Here is a 26,568-nt window from a genome sequence, read left to right as displayed (position 1 = left end):
ACACTCACCTGTATCATAATCATTGGGACTTGGTTTTTACAGTATTTACACGTTGTTTCCCGATATTTACAGGTCTTCTCTACGTGGTCTGGCAAGTCTCTTCGCAGTATTTTCTCCTTACAATCAGCCCGAGGGCATGGAAGCTCTTCAAACAGACAGTCATTTCTCAGGTGGGTCTGAAGCAAACATGTACCAGGCGGTCATGTACACTTTTGGGTTTCACATTTTCTCACTTTAGCCATCAACAGGTGAATCTTACCAAGTTAATTTAAAGAGAGATAGCACCACTCTTTCTCAAAATCAACCCTTTCCCTCGTTTCAGATTAAGTGCAAATATACTGCACTTTTCGCTCTATAAGATGCACCAGATGATAAGAAGCACCTAGTTTTTGGAGGAGGAAAACAAGAAAAAAAATATTCTGAATCCCAGAAGCCAGAACAGCAAGAGGGATCTGGCTTCTGGGATAGCCTCTTGCTTTTCTGGCTTCTGGGATAGCCGCGCAGCCTGCATTCGCTCCATAAGACGCACACACTTTTCCCCTTACTTTTTAGGAGGGAAAAAGTGCATCTTATAGAGCGAAAAATACGGTAACTAACCAGCACAAAGCTGGAAAAATCTCAAGACACCTGGCTACCTACACACCTGCGGTTGCCACCCAGAAAAGCTTTAAATATGACTTTTGAAGAAGTGGTGGTTGATACCTTTGAGGCTAACTTTAAATCTTACCAAATTAGCACCTAGAAAAGGTAAGGAGGTTTCCCAGCTTTGTTAAAAAAAGCAAAATATTGGTACCTGACATCTTTCGTGACCACACAAATCCTAACGGCACAGTTCCAACCATCTTGCCTCCTCTACCCACCGTTCCAAACGCTTCCTTTTCGCACACATTTAATGAATTAAATGCCCCACCTTTCCTCCCAAGGGAGCTCAGGATGGTCATCATACAAGCGATAAAACAAAAAGTCGAAAAAGCAATTCCAATAGATGCAGATAAAAATGTAGGTTCTGCCAACGATGCTTGGATAACCAGCGCCTTTTCTCACATTGCATTAGGAGCTGGTTTACAACACCTCCTGCCAGATAGTCACTTTATTCTGGTGCTTTGGTTTTGATCTGACAGGTCACAAACAGTGACTGGAGTGTGACCTGACTGAGGGCTGGACCAGGAGAGAAAAAGTAGGGGGAGTAAGTGTTGAGAAAAGCAAGAGAAAGATCAGACTGAAGGTGCTTGGTCTGTTTTTTTGAGATCTCAAAATCCACCCTTAATGTTTTCAACAGGGAATGATATTCGAGGTTTCGTAGTCTAGAGGTCATTAGCCGCTCTGCTTTCCAACATTCGTTCCCTCGTTTTGGTTAATAGGGTGGACACGTTTGCACATCACAATAAGCCAAGGTTTCTGGCGTGCCGTAGTTTGCTTTGGATGAACGGCACGCTTGCACATGCTGCCCAATCACTCCCTCCCTGTGCACGAGCCAGGAAGCAAAACAAGCAGCTGCAGTTAAAAACTGGCTTCCCATCGCATCCAAACCCAGGACTGCGGTTTGCTGCTTCCAAACAGGCTAGGATCTGCTAAGCCTATTGACTAACCATGGCTTAAGTCAATATCAAACCACGGCTTAAGGTTGAGTAGCAACCCTGCCTTATTAAGGAGAAATAAACGAGATGTAATGGGAAGCCATTCTTAGATGCAACTTCCTTTTTCATTTCTCCCACTTGCACCAGGTGACGCAGGAGCATCTGGGCAGCTCGTGGGTATTAAAGTGCGTAAGTGAGGAACTCTGGCTTACCTTAATGTGCGAACGCAGCTGCTGGGGAACTTTAGTTAGTTGACCACAGAACACAGACCACACCATTCTGTAAACTGGGGGGGGGGGGGAGTAATTGCAAGATATTCCAACTACTTACAAGCAACTGTCCCAAGGTCAATTGTTCTCTGCAACCTTTGTTTTCATTCCTGCAGAATATCTGAAGGGCAAGAAGCTCCCTCCGACAGCAATTATCTTTAAATATCTAGAATTAAGAGACATTTAACAGATGGTTATAGCAGTGGTCCAAGTCTTCACACTATTGCAGCTCTGCTGCATGATTGTAAGTGGCTGACTAAAAGGCCAGCTTTTGAACAGCTATATAAAGACACACAGAGATTCGCATTAAATGAGGAAAATTGTTTTCAGAGCAATTTCTTGAGAACAATATCGGCTAACACCAGTTTTGAGCGCGGGTGCTGGCGTTGTCACCTCGTGCCGACAGGCTATCAATCAGCACAATGAAAACATCCTGATTTCTGCATGCACAGCAAGACAACAGTGTTGCTGCGATGTCCAAAGTAGCCTGGGAAAGAGCTCTTTTTTATTTATATCATGTTCTTCTGTGCTATGAATACAGGTCTGAAGGTTGTCTACACTTTTAGAACACTCGTTTCTCTGCTCAAATAATTTGCCTTTTTTTATTAGCAGGCGCACAAGTACAAAAAGCTAGGACACAAGCAGGTTTGCTCTTGGTTTTGCAAAGCAACGTGAATGAGGAGCTACAAATTTTTTAGCTGGCATCCCAATGAATCAAATGGTATGACTGGCCATTCTGAATTAAAACTGAATATCCTCTGTAGGTAGCCTTTCAGATCTTCAGCTGGTACAGATTTATCCTTTAAAAAGCCCAGCCGTGAAGAAGCCTATTAGACTGAAGATGCTGAACAACCACAATGCCACAAAAATTGGGGAAGAAGGTTCTGAAGTGATCTACGTTATTTGACTGTGACCACGAACCACATCAGCCCAATTGGCACCCTTCCAAAGGGACTACAATTCCCATCATCCCTGACCAATGGGCCATCGCTAGTTGGGGCTGATGGGAGTTAGTCAACATCTGCAGGGCACCAAATTGGGAAGGCTAGACTACATACAGCAGTAAACTTGCTTTTATCTTGTATTTTAATCTGTGGACCGCCCTGAGATTTTAGAATGAAGGGTGGTATTTAATAAATAAATAAAATTAACTGATTTTGAATCACCCAGACAGTTTTCTAGGCCCCATGGAGCCAAGAGAACCTGAGTGAAGTCAATGAGAATTCATTCCTTCTGACCAATATGATGCCCACAGGTTTATTGTGGGGTATGCACAGACAAAGTGTGATCACAGGTCACTGATATGGTCCCCTCTACATATGCCTCCCAACATAGGTTGGAGTTGGGCCGATGACACCTGGAGAGAACCAGTGTCTACCCCATCACAGGTGGCAGAACACACTATGCTTCCTGTGGCCCAGCAAACACCCAACTCTCTTTTCCGCAGACCACACAGACCCAAGTTTAGAACATCTGAAGATAGGACAGATGGCCCGTGGGAAAGGAAATCGGCTTTATGATGAAACAAAAGCCTACACTGGGTTATAGAAATCTGCCATGAGCAACCAGGGAGGAGAGAAACGCAATAGGACAGTGAAGAGTGTGCACCAAAAACGCTCTGTAGCAAAAATGCAACAAGCTCAGCTGCAGTAGCAGCAAAGGAACAGAGAACGAGAGAAGGGATCAGGTGGCCAAACCCATGATAGAGTGAACAAATATGAAAACAACCACAAAACAACAGTTATGATTTGTCTTTACTAGGCACTGAAGAAGAGTCAACACTTCTAAGTAGCCTCCAGCTCAACTAGCTTTGGCATGGTGACGCATTATCAATTCCCACCTCCCTTCCCACCCTCCGCTCCAATAAGGAAGTAGGAGGAGTCTTCCTGGATGATGATGTCGTCAACAACTGCTGACCACTGCTCCATGTGGCAAGCCATCTCTCTACAGCTTCTTGAGGAAGAAAATTCCAGACTGGCCTTTGGCTGCTCCTGGGGATGGCAGAGTACAAGAGGGATAGCTGCCTTAGTGGATATTGCTTGAGCAACAAGGCCTACCTGAGCTGTGGCTCACCTTGTGTTTTGCCATTTTCCTGTATTGTGTTGGGATTCACACTCATATGCCTCTATGGGCATTAATTACCCTTGAGCAGGCACCTTCGTTTCTCTGGACCCATGCCCAGTCTGACGTCAATGCTACTGTTATATCCTCCCTAAGTGTCCAACGTTTGACCCAGGTGCTTGTATTAACTTGGGTACATGAGGTGTGTGCCTTGTGCCACCTACCTCTGTTCCCACACTGGTCTTGATCACAGATCGTTGACCATAAAGCCTGAAGGACTGTTGATCTTGACACTGATTCATAAACCACCTGGTTTTAAGGATTCAGTCCTGTTGGGTTTTCAAAGGACCCAATTCTCACAACGATGCTGAAACCACGGAGGCATGGGGCTGGTATCGACAGCCGTCCTTTCTCCTACACCGCGTGTGTTTCAAATACCACTGCTGCAGTCTTGGTGCCCAGCTCCAGTCTGGATACCAGGATTACCTTCGTATGAACACTCTCGGTATCCTGCTAAAGCTGTAGTACCTAGAGCATTTCTTGGCAGGCTCCAGTTCAAGCCTAAACACGTGGCAGCCCTTGGATCTGGAAGTCTCAGGAGCCAAGCACTTTCCTTGGTACCTAGAGTGTTTCTCTAAACTGGCAGTCTTGATGTTTGGCCTGTATTCTGGTGCCTACGGTTCCTCAGCACCAACTCATGCCTAGTGCCAGTCCCAATATCTAGCCTCTCTCTCTGTCCTGACAGGTTTGAATCCCAGTTCAAGTCTCAGTTATTGGGGTTTTTTAATGCAAAGTTTCTCTGCTTACATTCCAATTTCAGTACCTAACATTTCTCATCAATGATGGTTTCAGTGGCAAGCCCCATCCTTTGCCCCTGATATCCAACTCTATCCTCGGCATTGCGTGTTCTCTGTACAAAGGGTGTTCAAGCTTCAATATCTCCTGTTTTCTCATTACTGGCCGCTCTAGGACCTGGACTCAGTCTTGGAACCTCGCATCCTCTACATTTTATGGGCTCAGTGTGGGCATTTTCTTTGGTACAGGTGGCCTTGACACCTACGATGGTGTCCCTGGGTGGGCACGAACCACCAACCTACTTCAACACCTAGTGGCCGCTGGTGGCCTTGACATCTGGCCTATGACTTGGTGCTCATTACAGAGGCAGCCCCAGCCAAAGCGCCAGTGCCCTACACTTGGCAACCCTTGGCGTAAAGCACACACAGTTGAAATGCACTCAACTACATAGGCACCACGTTTTCTGGGTACATAACTGCTTTTCCCTGAATGATCTCGGTTCCCAACAAGTTCTAGCACAAAGTGTATGCTGTAAGGTGAGAGGAACCTTAAAATGTGGCCCTCCATGCATCTCCATCCGGTCCTTGGGGGTCTCACCCAGGCCTCACCTGTCACCAGCCCTGCTTAGTGCCTTCCTGGAGTGCTCTTGCCTGGCTGAAATGTCAACAAAGCTTCTTGTTTGCCATGATGAGAGGCAGGTATGTGTGTCTACAAAACCTCTGGCTTTTGCACAATGGTCAAGAGTTGCATGCAGCTTTGAGTCAGGCCCCACGTGCCACTGGCATCTAGTCCCCAGGAGCCTGCCCATGAGCAAAGGCAGCTCTAGGGGCCAAAATTGCTCCCTACCCCTGCTGTGCAGACTTGCTCCAAAAAACCTGTAGCCTTGTAACCTGGCTTCAATCCTGGAGCGTGCAGCCTTCGCAAGGAGCGTTTGGGTCTGTGATCCACACCACAACATCTAGCCTTCTGCTATGAATGCTTTATTTGCACAGCAGGCTTTCTTCTACTCCTTCTGCGCTGCCTGCATGCTCCTCAGCATCCCTCCGATTTGATTCGCCTTCAAGTGAACTTCATCAGCAGCCCACGTCTGCACAGCCCTTTGTTAGCCTCTATCTGCATGACTGCACCTCTTTGGGACTGCGGAATGCAGCATTGTTCTCAGAGACCGCATGCTGTTGACTACCTGGCTGTATATATCGTTAAGGCTGGAGTTCCTACCTGCCTGTCATTCATTAGCCTCATCCCAGTAGCAGTAGAGGGGCTGTCCTTACGAATCACAGCTGATTACACCATGGCTATGTGTCTCCTGATCAGGGACAATGCGCACCTGCACACTTTCTGCATAGGGAGCATCTAACCTTCTAGGGCTTCTGGGACATGCCCTGCGTGTTTTCCTTCAGCAGATGCACCTGCCTAGCTGTCTTCCAAGCACCTGCCCAGCTTGAGTGTCAACGCAGAGCCACTAACTGGTGCAGCAGGACCAGAAGCAGGGTTTTCACGGCAGCCTCCACCATCCCGCCAACTTTCGCCTAGTGACAAATCTCCATTAGATGATCGCTGCCAAGCATCACCTGCTGGCTTTGCTACAAGGCGAGTCAATACTTGTACTTGAGGGGAATACCTGCTCTTTCATCGCTGGATGCAACTTCATCTACTTCCCCCATGGGGACTGGACAAACTCCACTCTAGTAAAATGTGAAGAGACAAGTCATTCTAGTTTTTAACCACACTGATGCTGCCATGGGGCAACTATCTGCTTCTCGGGTGAATTGACCATGACTCTATAAACCTTCAACAGCTTCCCTTTCTTGCATGGATCCACAGCCATGAGACTCTATTCAACTCCACAAGCAGAACGATTTCCACTTGTGCCAAGGGACTTCCTCCTCTCCCCCCTCCTCTTTCCCCCACAACCCCCAAATCTGCTCCAGGGTGTTGTGGGAACCTCCACAATAGGTTTAGGGAGTGAATGGGGTGAAGAACATTCTGATGCATGAAGAGAAATCATTGCACTGATGAAACATTCCCCATAGCACTCTTGTGAATACAACCCATAATCCTCAACACTACGTTCTTTGGGAGAACTGCAGGGGTAGCCAATGTGGTGGGGTTCTCCAGAAGTTGTGGGGCTACAACTCCCATCATCCTTGGCCATCGTCTCCACTGGCTGGGGCTGATGGTAGTTGCAGTCTAACAGCATCCGGAGGGCACCACGTTAGCTACCCGTGGTGTACTGTTTGCAAACTCCCTACTGCAGAACTATCTTGTCATGCTTGCCTTGCTATAATAGAACTTGTGCAAGATAACTACATCTCTATCCGCCTGTTATGGATTGTTGGCTACACGCACCTCAGCTGATTCCTCAGGGAAGAACTGCAGTTATGTGTGAATGGCGAGCAAGTAAGGAGACAGTTCATCATTAGCTGTCTGCTATCAGGAGTTAGAAGAAGAAGCAGAGTTTGGATTTGATATCCCGCCTTTCACTCCCCTTCAGGAGTCTCAAAGCGGCTCACATTCTCCTTTCCCTTCCTCCCCCACAACAAACACTCTGTGAGGTGAGTGGGGCTGAGAGACTTCCAAGAAGTGTGACTGGCCCAAGGTCACCCAGCAGCTGCATGTGGAGGAGCGGAGACACGAACCTGGTTCCCCAGATTACGAGACTACCGCTCTTAACCACTACACCACACTGGCTAGAAGATCAGATATAAGAATCCTGCTCTACCTGCTTTCCTGGGGGTCAGGTGGGCCCTGTTTTTGAAAAGGACAACCCATACAAGAACTGCAGTCATGAAAAATTCTGGAGCAAGAGAAAGAGAGCTAGAAATGCATTTGCACTGCACAAAGTAAAGGCCAATTTCTTGTCTGGGATAAGCAAAGCAACCTAGTTTAAGATGCACAATAAGGTGGTTCGTTTTTGGTTTTTTGGGGGAGGGGGTGGGGAGATGGAACTATACCTTATCTTTCACTATTGTTTCTTGACATGCTGTACATTTTGGAATTGCAGAGCTAGAAAAGAAAAACAACAACAACAACTGATCTTACACCAAAACTTCGTTTGCATACATGTAGCATTTCATATATGTCGACAATAAATTTAAACAGAGGTCAGTACATTAAAAAAAAAAAAAAGAAAAAGAAAAATAGGCAAAGGTTGGGGACCGCACTGGTCACAGAGGTTAAATGACACACATACACACAAAAAGCAGGCAGAGTACAAACAATCAAATCAAAATGCACCTTATAACTTGGGTCCAAAACTTTCTCCTGTATGAATGAAAGGGCAAAGGAAACGTTGATCCAACAGAGGCTCCCCACTAGTGAAAGGGAGCAGGGTGGCAATTTCTATTGGTTTCCCCTTTCCACTGCAACCCCCAGCACAAGCACCTATGCTGTTCCAGAAAATAGTCTCCCACGAGAGGTGGTGGACTCTTGGAGGTTTTTAACCAGAGGTTGGGTGCTTTAGCTGAGATTCCTGCATTGCAGGGGCTGGACTAGATGACTCTCCGGGTCCCTTCCAACTCCACAGTTCTATGATTCTATGACCCCCTCAACCCACTGGGTTGAGCATCTCAAGGGGCTACAGGGAAGAAAAGGACTCGGCCTCACATCCCATCCTTCCAGCACAAGGAGAGCTCTGCTCAGCACAAGTCTGGGCCCAGCCCTGTGATGTTCAGAGCACCTTTCCTTCAAGCAGAATTTTATTATTTCCCCTTCCTTTTTTATTGTTTAATCTGCATGAATCTCTTGGTATTAATCTCCTGGTATGCCCCGCGGAGGACCTTAAGGTCCACAAATGACAACATTTTGGAAGTCTCAGGTTGCAAGGTGGTTAGATTGGTCTCAACTTGGGCCAGGGCCTTTTCAGGACTGGCCCCGATTTGGTGGCACGCTCTGTCACAAGAGACTAGGGCCCTGCTGGACTTGACATTTTTCCACAGGGACTGCAAGACAGAGCTACTCCACCTGGCCTTTGGTTTGGACTCAGTCTGACCCTTATGTTTCCCTCCCCTTATGGTCTTGATTTATCGGCTACTTTTAAAATGACGCTGCATTTTAAATTGCATTTTAACCTGTATTTTAAATTGGTTTTCTTGTTCCCCCTATTATGTTTTTACTGTGATTTTATTGGTGTTAGCCGCCCTGAGCCTGGCTCTGGCCGGGGAGAGCGGGGTTTAAATAAAATGTATTATTATTATTATTATTATTAGCTCCACGAAAACACCAGGTCTGCATTCTCTTTACCAACAAGGTTAAGTCTTCCCAACAGAGGTTGTGCCAGCTTCCCTTAACCAGGGGCTTCTCGGTCAGGCATGATGGGAGTTGTAGTCCTAAACAACAGGAGGACACCAGGTCGGAGGAGGCTGGGTTACACCATTTACGGCTATTATGAAAGTTTATGGCATTAAATGCCTGGACAGTTCAGTTGATTAGAGCCTGGTGCCGATAGCGCCAAGGCTGCAGGTTCGATCCCCACATGGGACAGTTGCATATTCCTGCATTGCAAGGGGTCCCCTTCCATCTCTAAAATTCTGTTTTAAAAATGGGGAACCATAACTTTATTAACGAGGTAGCAAGCTTACTTTTTCCGGGTCAACTTTTAAAAGCATGGCTATAAAGAGTTTTTGTTTTTGTTTTTAAAAAAAAACCCTACTTGCGCCGTAAGACCGTCTACCTGCAACACTGAGCAAAAGCTCTTGCAAAAGCATAATGCTATTGCAATGCTCCATTCACAATCACTTGTCGGCTTTGATGCAACAAGAAGATTACCTTAAGAGCATAACAGAGTGAAAGCTTCCTTTCTTACTGACAGCAACAATGCTGGGAGATAAGGTTGCTTCGCAGCTGATGCCTTCACGCACACTGTGTGCACATGCCGTTCTTCATGCGTGGAGGGGGGTCCACTCCCATAGAGCTCACTATGCCCCCCTGACAGCTGGACATGCACAGTGCTAGCACAGCGATACAGCTGGGGGGGGGGACCTTCCTAAGGGCACCTGCTGGCGTCTCCCAAAGAGGTCCAACATCTCTGCTCTTCTCCAAAGCTCCAGTGCATAGTCTGTATGTGTGCCAAAGTTTCAGCCCAGATTGTCTGCCGCTTAATGGATGAGTAGGATGCTGGCAATTCAGTTGTGCAAAATGCAGCAGCAATTGCTGTTCTAGACGATGCCCTTGCATCACCTATATTAGCTACTTCAATTGCAGCCCTTGATTACTCTAGTCAATTTAATCCTCATCTTTTAAATGCTGTCATGCTAACAGCAACACACTTCCTAACATCTTAGTAGGCCCACAAGCTTAACATGAGTTAACAGAGTGATGCAGCAGCAAAAAGAAAAGAAAGCTAATACTATTCTAAAGGTAAAGGTAAAGGGACCCCTGACCATTAGGTCCAGTCGTGACCGACTCTGGGGTTGCGGCGCTCATCTCGCTTTATTGGCCGAGGGAGCCGGCGTACAGCTTCTGGGTCATGTGGCCAGCATGACTAAGCCGCTTCTGGCAAACCGGAGCAGCGCACAGAAACGCCATTTACCTTCCCGCCGGAGCGGTACCTATTTATCTACTTGCAGTTTGACGTGCTTTCGAACTGCTAGGTTGGCAGGAGCAGGGACCGAGCAACGGTAGCTCACTCCGTCGCAGGGATTCAAATCGCCGACCTTCTGATCAGCAAGTCCTAGGCTCTGTGGTTTAACCCACAGCGCCACCCACTATTCTAGGCTACATCAACAGAAGTACAGTGTCCAGATCAAGGGAATAGTCCCACTCTGTTCTTTCCTGGTCAGACCACACCTTGTGTCTAGTTCTGGGCACCGCAATTTAAGAAGGATGTTGACAAGTTGGAGCGTGTGCAGAGGGTCTGGAAACCAAGCCTTTATGAGGAACAGTTGAAGGAGGTGGGTATGTTTAACCTGGGTAAGAGGAGACTTAAGATGAGATGTGACAGCCATTTTCAAATAGCTAAAGGGCTGTCAAATGGAAGATGGAGCAAGCTTGCTTTCTCCTGCTCTGGAGGATAGGACCTGAACCAATGAACCAAGTTACAAGAAAGCAAATTCCAACTAAACATCAGGAAGCGCTTTCAGGTGGTAAGAGCTCTCAAGACAGCAGCATGACTCCCTTGGAAGGTGGTGGGTTCTCCTTCCTTGGAGGTTTCTAAGCAGAGGTTGGATGACCATCTGTCATGGATGCTTTAGTTGAGATTGTTGTTGCAGGGGGTTGGACTAGATGACCCTCAGGGTCCCTTCTACAGTTCTATGATCTCCACTGACTCTCTTCATTTCTTTCCTCTCTAATTTTCCGTCCCTTTGAGATGAGGATAATGCAGGAAACTTGTGTTCTGCATTAGAACAAATACCATTCATCTGATACTGTGCTATTGTCTCCTAGTCCTTATTGAATGCACTCAAGCATCCTGTTTGCTCTTTTAAACTACTGCTGCATACTGAGCAGTAATCTTCACTGGGCTGTCTTCAGTGGTTCTTGTCTCTCTATCCTCAGATGACCCAGAGAGAGAGAGTGCTAAAGGCTCCACAGCATAATCGTTATATTCTAACAAGTACACGAGAAACGAGAATGGAATTGCTTTCCACCCACAGCTCCAAACCCAATGCGGTGGCACGCTCTCCATTCATTTTAACAGTCGGGAGTTGGAAATGGAAGCGGAGCCCACACAATCACTGCAAACAATGATTCTAGAAGAATTATACAGAAAGGGGTAATGGTATGCAAACAACAATGCACAAGCAGCAAAACACCACAAAGCCATTTACTCTTTGCAGCTTTCAGGTTATTTGAAATTCATATTATTTCATTCATTCATTCACACACACACACACACACACACACACACACACACACTTTCAGAAGGCCATTTGCTTGGTACAACACAGAAAACACAATTAACATTCAATCACATATCTAAACATCTTAGGGAAGTAGATGCCCACCAACTTAGCATTTTGGATTACAAGTCTCATTCTTCCCAAGTTGATTTCATCATAACAGGAACATCCCCCCCCCCCCATCTTTCACTTTACCTCATCTAATTATTATTAATTATTTTGCCTCCCTCTTATCAGCTGTTAACAGCATGAGATGACAGCATTCTACTACAAAAATCATGTGTGTGTGTGTGTGTGTAAAGGGACCCCTGTCCATTAAGTCCACTTGTGAACGACTCTCGGGTTGCGGCACTCATCTCGCTTTGCTGGCCAAGGGAGCCAGCGTACAGCTTCCGGGTCATGTGGCCAGCATGACTAAGCCGCTTCTGGCGAACCAGAGCCGAGAACGGAAATGCCGTTTACCTTCCCGCCGGAGCGGTATCTATTTATCTACTTGCACTTTGACGTGCTTTCGAACTGCTAGGTTGGCAGAAGCAGGGACTGAACAATGGGAGCTCACCCCATCGTGGGGATTCGAACTGCCGACCTTCTGATCGGCAAGCCCCAAGCTCTGTGGTTTAGACCACAGTGCCACCTGCCCAATATACACAAATGACTTTCATCTCTAATATATCCTGCATTGCATGGGGTTGGACTGGATGGGCCTTTGAGTTCCCTTCCAACCCTATGATTCCATTATACATATATCCAGGAAGAAATAACTAGTCTTTTTCCTTTATTTGCAATAAAACAGCACTTTTATCCGTAGGAATCAGTAAGATTTGTTTCTGATGTCTGCCTATTTACAGTGATGGATCAAGAAGGACAAGAAGCCAAGGTGCTGCGCAATGAGCTTAACAGCAGTAGCAAGCAATTAACAACTGCCTGAAACAATATTGCAGCCCATCATTCCAAAATCTCAGAGCCACTAGGAAGGCCCTAGGGCTTGGTGTCTTCTTCACTTCCCTGTTTTCTTCTGCAGCTATATAATTGTTGACGTGGATGTTTCATATCTGTCCGGCAAAATATGAAAATGTCAACTCCTTCGTTTCTCTGGACTATTTCTGAACCAGCAAATAATTTATGGTAATATTATCAGCATCAACTTACAAGAGATGCAGATTAAAATTAGCTGCTCTCTCAGGTGTTTCAAAACTCTTTCTTTGGTCTTTGGGGAAAATATAATCCCATTCTTTCCAACTATCTGTCTGTCATAGAACCACAGAATTGTAGTGTTGTAAGGGACTGTGAGTGTCATCTACTCCAACCCCTTGCGATGCAGGATTTTTTTGCCTAATTTGGGACTTGAACCCACAACCCTGAAATTAAGAGTCTCATGGTCTACCGACTGACCTATCCAGTCTGTCTTCTCTCTCTCTTTCTCTCAGTGACATGTATCAAGCACTAACTAAGGAGTTTTGGTTGGCATTCACAGTCAACCAAGATGTATGGTTCCCCTAACTGAGGTGGGGGGGGGGCAGAATCTCATACCTGGTGTCACACAGAGCACTATTTTCTGGAAGTCCAGAGTGAGGTCACAGGGGAGCCCACCTGCCCACTTTGACCCAATTAAAAAATGACTGGTGAGCTCATTTGTGGATTGCTAGATATGAAACTAGTCCAGGTGTTTGCTCTTTACTTTATGCATACATATTCAACATGCAAAGTTACTTCATGCCTAGAACTTGACCACGAAAGGATTTAGGTTAGGAAGCCAGCACCTTGCCTTCAGTACCGTTTTACCCCATTGAAACAATACCAAGAAACACTAACCTTAGCAAAGCATTCATACAGGTCTCGCAATACCGATGCCCACATTCTGTCTGCTTTGGGTTGCACAAAATGAGGTGGCACTTTTCGCATTTGTATTTGTCCTCCACCGCATTCACAAATTTCTCTTTGTAGCCACCTTGTTCGGGCACGTAAATGGATGGCACTGGGCTGCGGTCGGGATTTGCCTTTTGGACCAGTTCCACTGACACCGGGGGATCTGTTTTCTTGCTTGCGTCCATGTTGCAGTTGATAAATATTACTAAAAGAAAACACATATGCACACATGCATGAAGAGAGAGTCTTGTACCCACACAATTCAGATGCGTATTTCATGCAAACGTTTGTCTGAGGTTCCTCCAACATCATGAGCGTTGGAACATATTGAGTACTCAGAAATATGCAAAAGCACTTCCCTCTCCTTCCTTTGAAGAGAAAGTGCACACATGCAGATTCACTACTCAAGAGCTGCAGCAGCTGGTGGTGATTTGCATGCATGGAAAAACAGCTTCAGACAAAATTCCCATATCATCCATCGCCTCAAACACAATGCTTCTCCAATGAGGTTGTTCCAGCATTCAGCTGCAAACGACCAAATGAAAAGTCACCAACTTGTGTCTTTGGTGGGGATCCTGCAGCCCTGATTAGGTCCATCAGACCGCTTACCTGAAGCCACAGTCACCTGCCCTACACCTGACATCAGGTATTATGTTAGGTGTGGTGCAGATAAAGACGCAGCTCCCTGCCGAAAGGAAGGTTTGAAGGCAACTGCAAAGCCATTCCTTTTATTCCAAACTACGCTGGCAAAGGAAACACATCTCCTGACTTCAAGGTGATGCAAGGTAGTGACAGGTGGGTGGCCAGGATGCAGCCCACCAACCAGATCCTGTGCCCCCACCCCAACTTACACTGAAGATGTTGGAATTTGATATAGGTGCCTAGTCTGAAAGTAGTAAGAACCAATTAAGCCTGAAATATACTTATTTTATCTAAAATATTTATACGCCACCCTTAGAAGCACACTCATTCAAGGTGGCTTCCCAAAAAATGCCAATTAACAATACCAATTAACAATACCAAAAATGCCAATTAACAATACCAATGCCAATTAACAACAGTAAAATGTTAACAGGCCAGCAATTGATATGACTTAGGCCTCAAATATCTGAACAGACAGCTTCTTCCCTACAAACCCTCCCAGGTTGTAAGGTCAACAGAGGAGGTCTTCTGGATAGTCCCACATCCCTCAGAAGTCTGGGAAGGGTGGTCATGAAGAGGGCATTCCCTGTGGCAGCCCCTGAGTTGTAGAATTCACTGTGTCTTCAGAGCCCATCTTATTCCTGTGTCTGTACTGCGTTTCAACCGCATTTATAATTCTGAATTTTAAACTCCTGTCATATGACCCAGGACCTGCTGGTGAAGGGCAGGTAATAATCATCAGCATCATCCCAAAACTACTAAAATATGACTGGGAAAAACCCCAACAATAGCCAAAACACTAAACTAAAACACCTTCTGTGGAAAGCCAGCGAGGAAAGATGGGTTCTCCGACATTTTCAAAAGGCCTGGAGTGCTGGGTTTGCTGGGGCCCAATTGGCAAGATCCTCAATGAAGCTGGCACACCTAAAAACCACAAGGAGTAGCCAATATTCTCCTTAAGCTCATTCACAGCTCCAAAGAGTATGGGTTGTTACGAAGACAGCGAAGAACAATAGAAGCAGTAGGCTATCTACTCTGTAGCCTCCATTGCCTCTAGCCCAGCACATTCTGTCCGAGAATACGGTGTTAGGGGACTGAAATACAGTAGCTGTCAACATACTACTGCAGAAACATCTGACCTGGTTACCTCTTGTTTATCTCTCTCCCTGGCCTTCCCCTTCTGTCCCAGTTCCACACTTCAGTCAACTCAGAATGCCTTGCTCTTAGATCAAGGCCGGCCAGTTCCTCAGAGGCGATATAACAAGATCTTCTTACAACTGACAGCTAGAGGGCATAAATTAAATTTCCTGCCATCGCAGCCTTCCCAACAGTCTGCGCTGTCACCAGAATGCCTTCCCTCCTGACTCCAGCCTACTAAGCATTCCCGGAGGGCGAAGAAAAATCACATTTCGAGCCGAGAAGGGTAAAAGAACCAACGTACATCTCCATTGCACCTCAATGGCTACAACCTTCTTGGAGCCATTTCTATTCCCTCTGTTTAAATTATTGTGAGCCACTCTTGACGCTGGTCCCTAGACATAACTTAGCGTGTCCTTGGTGTTAAGCAATGAACAGTAGCAAACAGTTACACACTGCAAAAAATCAAAGCTTATATTAAAAGCCGTTATAGAATTCCCTTCCCCTCGTGCCAAATCTGAGGGTGCACGGCCATTTTGTTTCCCAAGACATTTAATGGTTGCTTACTTATTTTAATCAGGGTTTTGGCTATGTTAACTGCTTACCAAAGAGGCTGCTGCTGCTGACTTGAATAGCTACTTATTTTTTTTATCGTTTTTTAATTTTTAAAAAATTAATATTATTGCTTCTTTTTAATTCGTTTGCAAACTCAAAGGAAAAAGAAGAGGGAAGAGAACTTTTTAAAGAAAATTTTAAAATAGTATTGTTATTAATTTTGTGTATTTTAATTTTTTTTAAATATATTAAAAATCAGTATTTGTGGTTTTTAAAGAAATTACGGAGACTTCACAGAATGTAAAATGTTATGGGAACTTTGAACAGATAGGCAGGATAGAAACTATGCAAAATAAATAAATAGAGCTGATAGATTATGGGAACAAACAGCAAACTCTTCTTTAGAGGGGCAGGTTTTCTACACCAAATGGAAGTACTCACTATCTATCCAGATATACTCTCTTCAAATCCCCTCCTCTCTCATTCTTAAAGGTAAAGGTAAAGGTAAAGGACCCCTGACAGTTAAGTCCAGTTGCAAAAGACTCTGGGGTTACGGCGCTCATCTCGCTTTACTGGCCAAGGGATCCGGCGTTTGTCCGCAGACAGTTTTTCCGGGTCATGTGGCCAGCATAACTATGCCGCTTCTGGCGAAACCAGAGCAGCGCACGGAAATGCCGTTTACCTTCCCGCCGGAGTGGTACCTATTTATCTACTTGCACTTTGACGTGCTTTCGAACTGCTAGGTTGGCAGGAGCAGGGACCGAGCAACGGGAGCTCACCCCATCACGGGGATTCGAACCGCCAACCTTCCGATCAGCAAGCCCTAGGCTCTGTGGTTTAGACCGCAGCGCCACATTTTGCAAATGCTTGTACAGTCAATATACACCCAAACCCATTTCTGGTAATATAAGAATTCATCAATATCCCATTCATACACAAGCTTCCCATGCTTTGCTTGGGTTGCCTTTCAATAGCTAACCTTGTTTCAGATTAATTTTTTTCATCGAATGTGTTTAAATCAGGACTACTCTGCTAGAGAATTAAAAGCAAATGAAATTGGGTTGTCACACAGTGCTTGGATCAAATACTGCATCTGCCACATGCAGAATCTCACGCAGAATTCATGTGGCGTTTGAAGTGTGGGTATTTCTGCAGGAAACTGGAGAAAACCCAAGCGCTGGTCACTGAGAAGGCACCTGTGATCCGCCGCACGTTCAGCTTATGTCACTCTTTGCCTCTGAGGCTCCCGATTCGGCGGTACCTGTTTTATGGCGGGGCAATTTCATTTTAACATTTTAACACAAGTGCACCCCCCAGACAATTTCTCATTTGAGTTGAATCTGATTAATAGTCATATGTTGCCTTAGAGCTAGGGCGCAGAAACAGATCCGATCACAGGGCCGGATCCTTATTTCCTCAAACTCCAACTCTGACAATCCCGACTGACACCTGTCAAAAGTTCAGAGGAGGGGGGGTTACAGCAACCTCCTTCCGAGATGCTCCCTGCAATTGCCCGCTGGCTGATCACAACTTGGAAGTCATTAGAGACAGGGAAAAGCTTATTGAAAAAGGAATATTTTCTCCTCTGCTGAGAAAGCGGTTTGTATTTAATGGACTTCCTCCAGTGCCTGGAATACAAACTCCTTCCTCTGGGAAGAAAGAAAAAGATGCTGTTTTCCTTTTCTTTCCAAAGGTTGCAGTTTGTATTCAAAGCTCTGAAGGAAGCACCATGAATGCAAGTCGCTTCTTCCAGCCCCCCCCCCCACTATGCTAGGGAGTTTCCAGAGGATTAGAGCAGTTTATCCCAGCTGATTTGGACGGCTTTGGCTGCGCAGGTCTCTCTTAAAGCTCTGACAATCAGCAAGGCTCTTCAAGGAGCCTTGCAAAGGGGCGTGCCGACTTTCTGGCCCAGCTATGATTTTACCTGTTCCACACCTGACATCACATAGAGCATCAGGTGTAAGGCAGGTGGCCATGTCTACCTGGTGGGCCAAATGGGCAGGGCAGGGCAGGCCAGGCCTGGCCAGCAGGCCAAAGTTACTGCACTCCTCTCTTACAAGTTAACAGGTAGTGTTAACTTACATTTCAAAGAAAATAAAATTATTTATTTCTAGTCCCTTTTTATGGAAGAAAGGAGTATTATTATTTATTAAATTTGTATACCGCCCGATACACGCAGGTCTCAGGGCGGCTCACAGCATAAAACCGCAATATAGAAGCATAGAATACACGATAAAAAATAAAAACAAGAACAACCCAATACAGTCATACCTCATGTTACATTTGCTTCATGTTACGTTCTTTCAGGTTACGTCCTGTGGTGACCCAGAAGTACCAGAAAGGGTTATTTCCGGGCTCCGCCGCTCATGCATGCGCACAAAATGACGTCGCGCGCATGCGCAGAAGTGCCAAATTGCAACCCGCGCTTGCGCAGATGCACCGCTGCGGGTTGCGCTCTTTTCATGTTGTGAACGGGCCTCCGGAATGGATCCCGTTCGCAACCAGAGCTACCACTGTAATTCCTCCATCCTCAGCACATTTTCAAAGGGCACCAGATGTCAATCAACCAGAGGCCTGGTTCAAGAGGAAAGTTTTTGCCAGGCGCCTAAAGTATAATGAAGGTGCCAGGTATGCCTTCCTGGGGAGAGCATTCCACAAATGGGGAGCCACTGCATAGAAGGACAGATCCTGAAGCTGAGGCTCCAATACTTTGGCCGCCTCATGAGAAGAGAAGACTCCCTGGAAAAGACCCTGATGTTGGGAAAGATGGAGGCCACAAGGAGAAGGGGACGACAGAGGACGAGATGGTTGGATGGTGTTCTCGAAGCTACCACCATGAGTTTGACCAAACTGCGGGAGGCAGTGGAAGACAGGAGTGCCTGGCGTGCTCTGGTCCATGGGGTCACGAAGAGTCGGACACGACTAAACAACTAAACAACAACAACAACTGCAGAAAAGGCCCATTCTCATGTTGCTGCCCTCCAGACCTCTCAGGCTTAAATAGCTGTGCTTAAATGAAGCTGCTTCATAATCTGCCGTCTCGATGACCTTTCCCATATATAGCAGGATATTAGCAGACATGAAGCTCTTTTACAAGAGCGTTTTGCAAAGCCACACCCAAAGTAAGAATTTCCGTGAAAACTGGATAAAGCATATATATTCAGTTTCCTCTAGTACTCCTCACTACTGCTGCCCCCCCTTGGTTTTGCAACATCTACTTGTCTTTTAAAAAAATAAAATACCCAAAATTTCAAGAAGAACGGTAGATGGGGCAAAAGCTGTCCCTCGCCTTCCCATTTTCCACTCCCAACTGCAATCCTTCAAGCTTGCCTTTCATTTTAAAAATAAAATAAAGGAAATTGAGATCAGAAGGAAAGAGATCAGGAACTGTGCATCATGTATGGTTTGGCCCTGAGAAGAGGTGGGCAGGTCAGCGGCTGATTTAGGGACTCATCAGAAGAGGTTGTTAAGAATTCACCTGAGCAGATGAGATCACCAAGAGAAATAAGCGTGGGCTTAACAAGTTTCTCCACTCCTGAATAAAGCATAAATTGGGGAAGAGAAGGTGACTAGAGAAGGCGATGGAGAAATGGTTTTACAATTTGAGGAGAATTACAGAGAGCGCAGGGTGTCAGGGGCAGAAAGAAGACAGCCATTCAATGTTTAATAGACACGCAGCAATCAAAAGAAGAAACAGGAAAATAGCACAGACCCCCCTCCCCCCCAAAAAACCTCCCAAATAGCAGTATTTTGTCATATGGAACTGAACAACTTGATACAAAAAGGAAAGTGGTAAAACACTGCTATTTGCAAGAGTTTTTTGCTGCTATATTTTTTTATAAGTGCCTATTCACAGAGGCTCAGAACCAAATTCAGAAAGAGCAGCCTACGAGGGCTTTCTGTAAGCTTTAGGCAGCTTGATTGTCAGCTGGCACATCATGTTTCCTATCAACTCAAGACACGGCTCCTCAGGGTTCCATTTTATGAAACAGCATATATTGGCTATCGATTTCCAGAAAACAGCCAGAAAAAATGCACCAGTAAGCTATATCTCAGCAGGAAGTAGTGCTGACATACTAAAGACTTTGACAGGAGGCAGAAAAGTAATTCAAGGTGCCCAGGAGGAAGAGAACTTCACCCAGGTGCCACCCTGGATTATTGGCTGCGATGGGAAAAGGGTGAGATTGTCCACAAAATTCGGAACCAACTAAAAATATGAATAAACAATTCAGTATAATTTGAACACTACACTTACAAAAAAATTAATCCAGAAAATGAAAAATTTACACTCATATTGGTCCGTATAGTTAAAGCTATGGTTTTCCCAGTAGTGATGTATGGAAGTGAAAGCTGGACCATAAACAAGGCTGATCGCCGAAGAATTGATGCTTTTGAATTGTGGTGCTGGAGGAGACTCTTGAGAGTCCCATGGACTGCAAGAAGATCAAACCTCTCCATTCTTCAGGAAATCAGCCCTGAATGCTCACTGGAAGGACAGATTGTGAAGCTGAGGCTCCAATACTTTGTCCACCTCATGAGAAGAAAAGACTCCCTGGAAAAGACCCTGATGTTGGGAAAGATGGAGGGCACAAGGAGAAGGGGACGACAGAGGACGAGATGGTTGGACAGTGTTCTCGAAGCTACCAGCATGAGTTTGACCAAACTGCAGGAGGCAGTGGAAGACAGGAGTGCCTGGCGTGCTCTCCATAGGGTCACGAAGAGTCGGACACGACTAAACGACAACAGTATGCCGCTATACCAATATTCTTGTTTCCCTACACAAAATTTATTCATTAAATTTGTATACCACCATTTCTCCCAAAAAGGAGCCCAACAGCTTACCTGTATAATGGCAGACGAAAGGGGCAAGGACATCTACGTTCGAACAGAGAAGAAAAGGCAACAAAAAATGAACTGTGAATCCGTTTCCCAGTTGATACCGTCAAATGTTGACTCCTGTAACTTAAGAGACAGAAGAAAACTCAATTTAAGTCCACATGCAAAATTGAGATTGAATTTAAAATCACAAAAAAGCTCTGGAAAGTAGGGATAGAAAGACCTTGTGAAATTTGGTTCTCTTAATTTCTCTTTTTTCCAAGCTTAAAAATCCAGTTTCCCACATTTCCATAGCAATCAGCATTTTATTTTTTAAAATCCCCATGAAAACTGCATACACATTTTTAACTAAGGCACGTGTTTTTGCAAGCAATTTCCCCAGAGCTTTACAGGGCAGTCAGGGCGGCAAGGAGCAAAATGTGCCCCCTAACAAATGCGCCTGGGGCCACCAACCCTCTGGCCCTCCCCACACAATGCCACTGCATAGATTTATTGATGGCAAACATCCTAGCATAACTAAGCAGAACATAAAAGGACAATGTCTTGCAAAAACAAAACAAAACCCTGATACTTTTCAATCAGATGCCCAAGCGTACTTTGTACTTGGCAAGCATGAGAACAGATTTTTATTGATCCCAAGCAGTGCTACTTCCAGCACAGTTACAGATCTAGATCAAGACTGATAGGTTTAGGTGTATGCTTTATGAATGTCATTTAGGAAAGCAGGTCACAGGACCAATGAATCATGTAGCATTGCAGCTTTGCATATCTGGCTCACATTATCCTTCGTGGAGCCCCATGACGAAGACATGCCCGGGCATCCTGAAACACAACGGCAAAATCGACGCCTCCTAGTTATAAAACAGAAGAAGCAGCTACACCTTACGCAGGAAGAACTAAAAGTTCAAAAGGTCTCACTTGTGAATAACATATTCACAATCTCACCTCTCTTTTCCCCCCACGTTCTGTCAGAATTGCTTTTCTGCAAGGGGGAAGAATTTGAATTGTCACAAGAAATGCATCTTCCGTGCTCCACTCTAATGTATGTGAGTAAATCGGGATAGCATCAGTACCAGATTTACATATAAACTAAACAAGAAGAAGAAGAAGAAGAAGAAGAAGAAGAAGAAGAGTTTGGATTTGATATCCCGCTTTATCACTACCCGAAGGAGTCTCAAAGCGGCTAACATTCTCCTTTCATGAACTTAAAAAAATAAGTCACCAACTGATGTGGAAATGTGGAAAAATGAGTAACCAAGAGAAGAAGAAGAAGAGTTTGGATTTGATATCCCGCTTTATTACTACCTGAAGGAATCTCAAAGCGGCTAACAATCTCCTTTCCCTTCCTCCCCCACAACAAACACTCTGTGAGGTGAGTGGGACTGAGAGACTTTAGAGAAGTGTGATTAGCCCAAGGTCACCCAGCAGCTGCATGTGGAGGAGAGGGGACGCGAACCCGGTTCCCCAGATTACGAGACTACCGCTCTTAACCACTACACCACACTGGTTATAACCTAGGGCCCCACTCTCTTGGGCGGACCCAAAAAACTTAAAGGGGGGAAAACCTGGATGTACATTTCCAAAATATAAGATAAAAAACAAATAAAATAAAACCTACATACAGCAACAGTGTTTTGTGTTGTGTATGCTCCTATGATATAAGTCATGGCCCCCGCCTGCTAGCCTGCTCCCTAAAATATCACTGCTTTGCTCTTTTCTATACATAGGGTGCCTACATTCTGCATGTGCAAAGAGCTTTAGATACCTATTAGGTCCATAAATTACCATATAGTATATATTCAACACAAAAAACAGCAGCAATTTGTTGTTGACAAAGGACAGTTGGACATATAAAGGGCCCCATTACCTTCAGTGGCTTAGGGCCTCATCAAACCTAAATCTGGCCCTGGCTAGCATGCAATGTTGCAAGCCTAATCGAAAGGACATTGTTATGTTTGCGGGTGCATGAACACACCTCTGCTTGCCCGGGTAAGGATCAAGCCTTTGCCAGCTTTCAACTGAAATGCAGGCTTAAAAGCCTAAGCTTTCTCAACAAGTCTTGTTCGAATGCTTTCAAAACAGCTCGGAGGGCGCGAACAAACCACTCTCCACTTTCCCATCTCTTCCTGCTACGAGGTCCCAGAAAACTATCTTTGGGGCAGAGAAGAGATGGGTAGGGCAGGTTAGATAGCAGCAGTGAGCACTCCCCAAAACCCTAGCCAAGTGGCATTTCCTGCAGAAACCCCAACAGAAATGACTTAATAGCATAGGCTTTGCACCAGGGATTCTAAATGACCTTTGGAGGATACTTCCAACAACAAAAAAATGCATTTTTTCTAGCAGACAGTGCCAAGAGCAAAACAATACTGTAGGTTTCTGTGTGTGTTTAATGGCCACTTCTGAAAGACACTTAAATCGTGTTACAGGGAAAAACTGGGCTGCCTCCTTGTACTTAGTCCTGCAACACGTTTCTCTAGTGCTGCAGGTTCAGTGGTGACTTTCTAGTAAGTATAAATTGCCCAGCTTGACATCCTTGCCTTCAACATTTTAGGTTATAGTTCATTCCAAGGGATGCAGTAATCTTTCCACCCACCCTTCCCAGCAAGATGCCTTTCAATATTTTGGCTGCAAAGAACAAAGCTTTTCGACTGAAAAGAGTACGTTCTAGCGAGCAAAACATCTGAAATGTTTCAAAGAGAACCTTGATCCCTTCCGCTGGTTTAGACTAAACTTGCAGTACTACTACTGAAAAGTGTAGTTTAAAAAATATACAGTGGTGCCTCGCAAGACGAAAAGAATCCGTTCCGCGAGTCTTTTCGTCTTGCGGTTTTTTCGTCTCGCGAAGCAAGCCCATTAGCGGATTAGCGCTATTCGTGCTATTAGCAGTTTAAGGGCTATTAACGGCTATTAAAGGCTTAAGGGATTAGCGGATTAGCTGCTAAAAGGCTATTAGCAGCTTAGCGCTTTAGAAAAAGGGGTTGGGGAGCGGAAAAAAACCTCAAGAATCGCAAGACATTTTCGTCTTGCGAAGCAAGCCCATAGAGAAATTCGTCCTTCAAAGCACCTTTGAAAACGGAAAACCCTTTCATCTTGCGGGTTTTCCGTCTTGCGAGGCATTCGTTTTGTGGGGCACCACTGTATATATATCAGTGACAGCAGCACAGTAGAGATAGCACACGTTTATTTCAACTTGCTCTGACAAGAAGAGGTATTTATTTCACTTAACTTAGACCTGGAACGCCTTTGCCATAGTTTTCCTAAATGTGGCCTAGAAGCAGTAAGAGGGCCTGGTGATTGATTCACCAGACAGAATCATAGAAGGGTCATCTAGTCCAATCCCCTGCAATGCAGGAATATATGATTAGCTGCTTTGCTGCTGAATAGAAAACTACATTCCCATTCACTGCATATTTCCTGCATTAGGTTTAGGGAGCATATACATCAACTGATATTTCTACCCGAAGGAGCGTATCCGCCCCCATCGTTCTGCCCGGACACTGAGGTCCAGCGCCAAGGGCCTTCTGGCAGTTCCCTCATTGTGAGAAGCCAAGCTGCAGGGAACCAGGCAGAGGGGCTTCTCGGTAGTGGCACCCGCCCTGTGGAACGCCCTCCCACCAGATGTCAAAGAGATAAACAACTACCAGACTTTTAGAAGACATCTGAAGGCAGCCCTGTTTAGGGAAGCTTTTAATGTTTAATAGACTATTGTATTTTAATATTCTGTTGGAAGAATATTAAACAATCCACAACAAACACTCTGTGAGGTGAGTGAGGCTGAGAGACTTCAAGGAAGTGTGACTGGCCCAAGGTCACCCAGCAGCTGCATGTGGAGGAGCGGAGACGCGAACCCGGTTCCCCAGATTACGAGACTACCGCTCTTAACCACTACACCACACTGGAGCCACCCAGAGTGGCTGGTGAAACCCAGCCAGATGGGCGAGGTATTTATTGTTGTTGTTGTTGTTGTTGTTGTTATACCCAGGAACGTGTGCAGAGGAAGGTAACCAAGATGACCAAGGGTCTGGAAACTAAGCCTTATGAGGAATGGTTGAAGGGTATGTTTAGCCTGGAGAGGAGGTGACTGAGAAGAGATATGATGGCCATCTTCAAATAACTTTATGGAAGATGGAGCAGGCTTGTTTTCTCCTGCTCTTGAGGGTAGGACTTGAGGCAATGGCTTCGTTACAAGAAAGAAGATTCCCACGAAGCATTTGGGGGGAAATTACAGGCAGTAAGAGCAGTTCGGAAGCGGAACAGACTGCCCATGAGATGCAGTGGACTCTCCTTCCCTGGAGGTTTTAAAGCAGAGGCTGGGTGGTCATTTATCATGGATGCTTTAGCTGAGATTTGTGCATTGCAGGGGGTTGGACAAGATGACCCTTGGGCACCTTCCAACACTATAATTCTATGAAGCCCAACTGAGAAGTATTGTTGCTCTACGAATGCTTCTGCAGAAACGTAAGAACAGCCTGCTGGATCAGGCCAATGGCCCATCTAGTCTAACACCCTGTTCTCAAAGTGGTCAACCAGATGCCTGCAGGAAACAAGCGAGCAGAACATGAGCACAAGAGAATTCTCCCCTCCTGTGGTTTCCAGCAACGGGTGTTCAGAAGCACTGTTGCCTCCAACTGGGGTGGTAGAGTATAACCACTGATAGCCCACTCCTCCTCCATCAATTTGTCCAATCCTCTTTTAATGTCATCCCAAGTTGGTGGCCATCACCGTCTCCTGGGGAGCACATTCCATAGTAGGACTATGACTATGAGGAGGTACTTTCTTTCAACTCCCCTTAATCTTCTGATGTTCAGCTTCATTGGATGTCCACAAGTTCTACTGCTATGAGAAAAACCTTTCTCTATTAAATTTTCTTCATGTCATTATAAGTTTTTATAAACTCCTATCATGTTGCTTCTTACTTGCCTTTTCTTTAAACTAAATAGTCCCAAATGCTGCAACCTTTCTTCATCCTCTTGATTATTCTTGATGGCACTTTTCTAAACCTTTTCCAGCTCTACAATATCCTTGCGGAGGTGAGGTGGCCAGAACCTACAGCTTGTGTGCTCCACTCTCCTTTTTCATGAATCAGAGAGATTGAAAGTTTCTATTTTCAGTTTCAAACAGACCACAGTTCCCGGTGACCTCCAAGCTCTGTGAACTGTGGTTTGTTTAAACTAGGGTTTGGTGAGAACAAGGCAAGATCTAAATGCAATTTTTACTGACTACGCAGTAAACAAAGTTTGAACAAATGGTGGTTCCCCGACTTCCAAACTCTGTGAACTGTGGTTTGTTTAAACTAGGGTTTAGTGAGAACAAGGCAAGATCTAAATCCCTTTTTACGCCAGTGTGGTGTAGTGGTTAAGAGCGGTAGACTCGTAATCTGGTGAACCGGGTTCGCGTCTCTGCTCCTCCACATGCAGCTGCTGGGTGACCTTGGGCTAGTCACACTTCTCTGAAGTCTCTCAGCCTCACTCACCTCACAGAGTGTTTGTTGTGGGGGAGGAAGGGAAAGGAGAATGTTAGCCGCTTTGAGACTCCTTCGGGTAGTGATAAAGTGGGATATCAAATCCAAACTCCTCCTCCTCTTCTTTTTACTGACTTTTCAATAAACATAGTTTAAACAAATGATGGTTCCCAGAGCTCAGACACCACAGGCAACTGTGGTTAGTTCAGAAGTAAAGTGGAACATTTCAGTCTTACCAATGAACTCAATGGGACTTACTACTGAGTAGAGCTGTACAGGATTGTGCTGTAAGGGTTGTCAGTCTGAATTTAGAACACCTTTGCATTGTAGCACACATAAACCTATGTGTCGCGGGGATCAACAAGGGCCATGTATTGTAGAACAAACCCATCCATTACAGAAAATAATTTAAATGTCAAGGAACAAATCTAATTGACCTTATGAAATTTGCAAAACCCCTGTTCCAGAAAAGAAGAACGTCTTGTCTAGGGACACAGAGTGACAAATGTAGAAGCCTTTTAAAGGCAGAT

General features: G+C 45.3%; 1 protein-coding gene across 4 annotated transcripts in view; it reads right to left on the bottom strand.

The window, feature by feature from the left end:
* TRAF3 (TNF receptor associated factor 3) overlaps window positions 1-26,568 on the bottom strand; it is an 89,646-nt gene that overhangs the window by 30,641 nt on the left and 32,437 nt on the right. For 3 of the 4 annotated variants that reach the window (XM_083437053.1, XM_083437055.1, XM_083437054.1), the window contains 5 exons: window positions 20,584-20,703; window positions 13,354-13,612; window positions 7,657-7,708; window positions 1,908-2,012; window positions 9-176 (listed from right to left, as the gene is read on the bottom strand). In XM_083437053.1, coding sequence (XP_083293179.1) covers window positions 9-176; window positions 1,908-2,012; window positions 7,657-7,708; window positions 13,354-13,592 — 564 coding nt within the window. In that variant the 5' untranslated portion in view covers window positions 13,593-13,612; window positions 20,584-20,703. Of the gene's footprint in view, window positions 1-8; window positions 177-1,907; window positions 2,013-7,656; window positions 7,709-13,353; window positions 13,613-15,196; window positions 15,307-20,583; window positions 20,704-26,568 lie in introns of those variants that run through there. The other variant, XM_083437056.1, reaches the window with a different exon arrangement.

Source organism: Podarcis tiliguerta, assembly GCF_965153285.1.
Source record: "Podarcis tiliguerta genome assembly, chromosome: 1".
In the NCBI taxonomy this organism is placed as follows: domain Eukaryota; kingdom Metazoa; phylum Chordata; class Lepidosauria; order Squamata; family Lacertidae; genus Podarcis; species Podarcis tiliguerta.
This window is presented reverse-complemented; position numbering and strand designations above follow the sequence as displayed.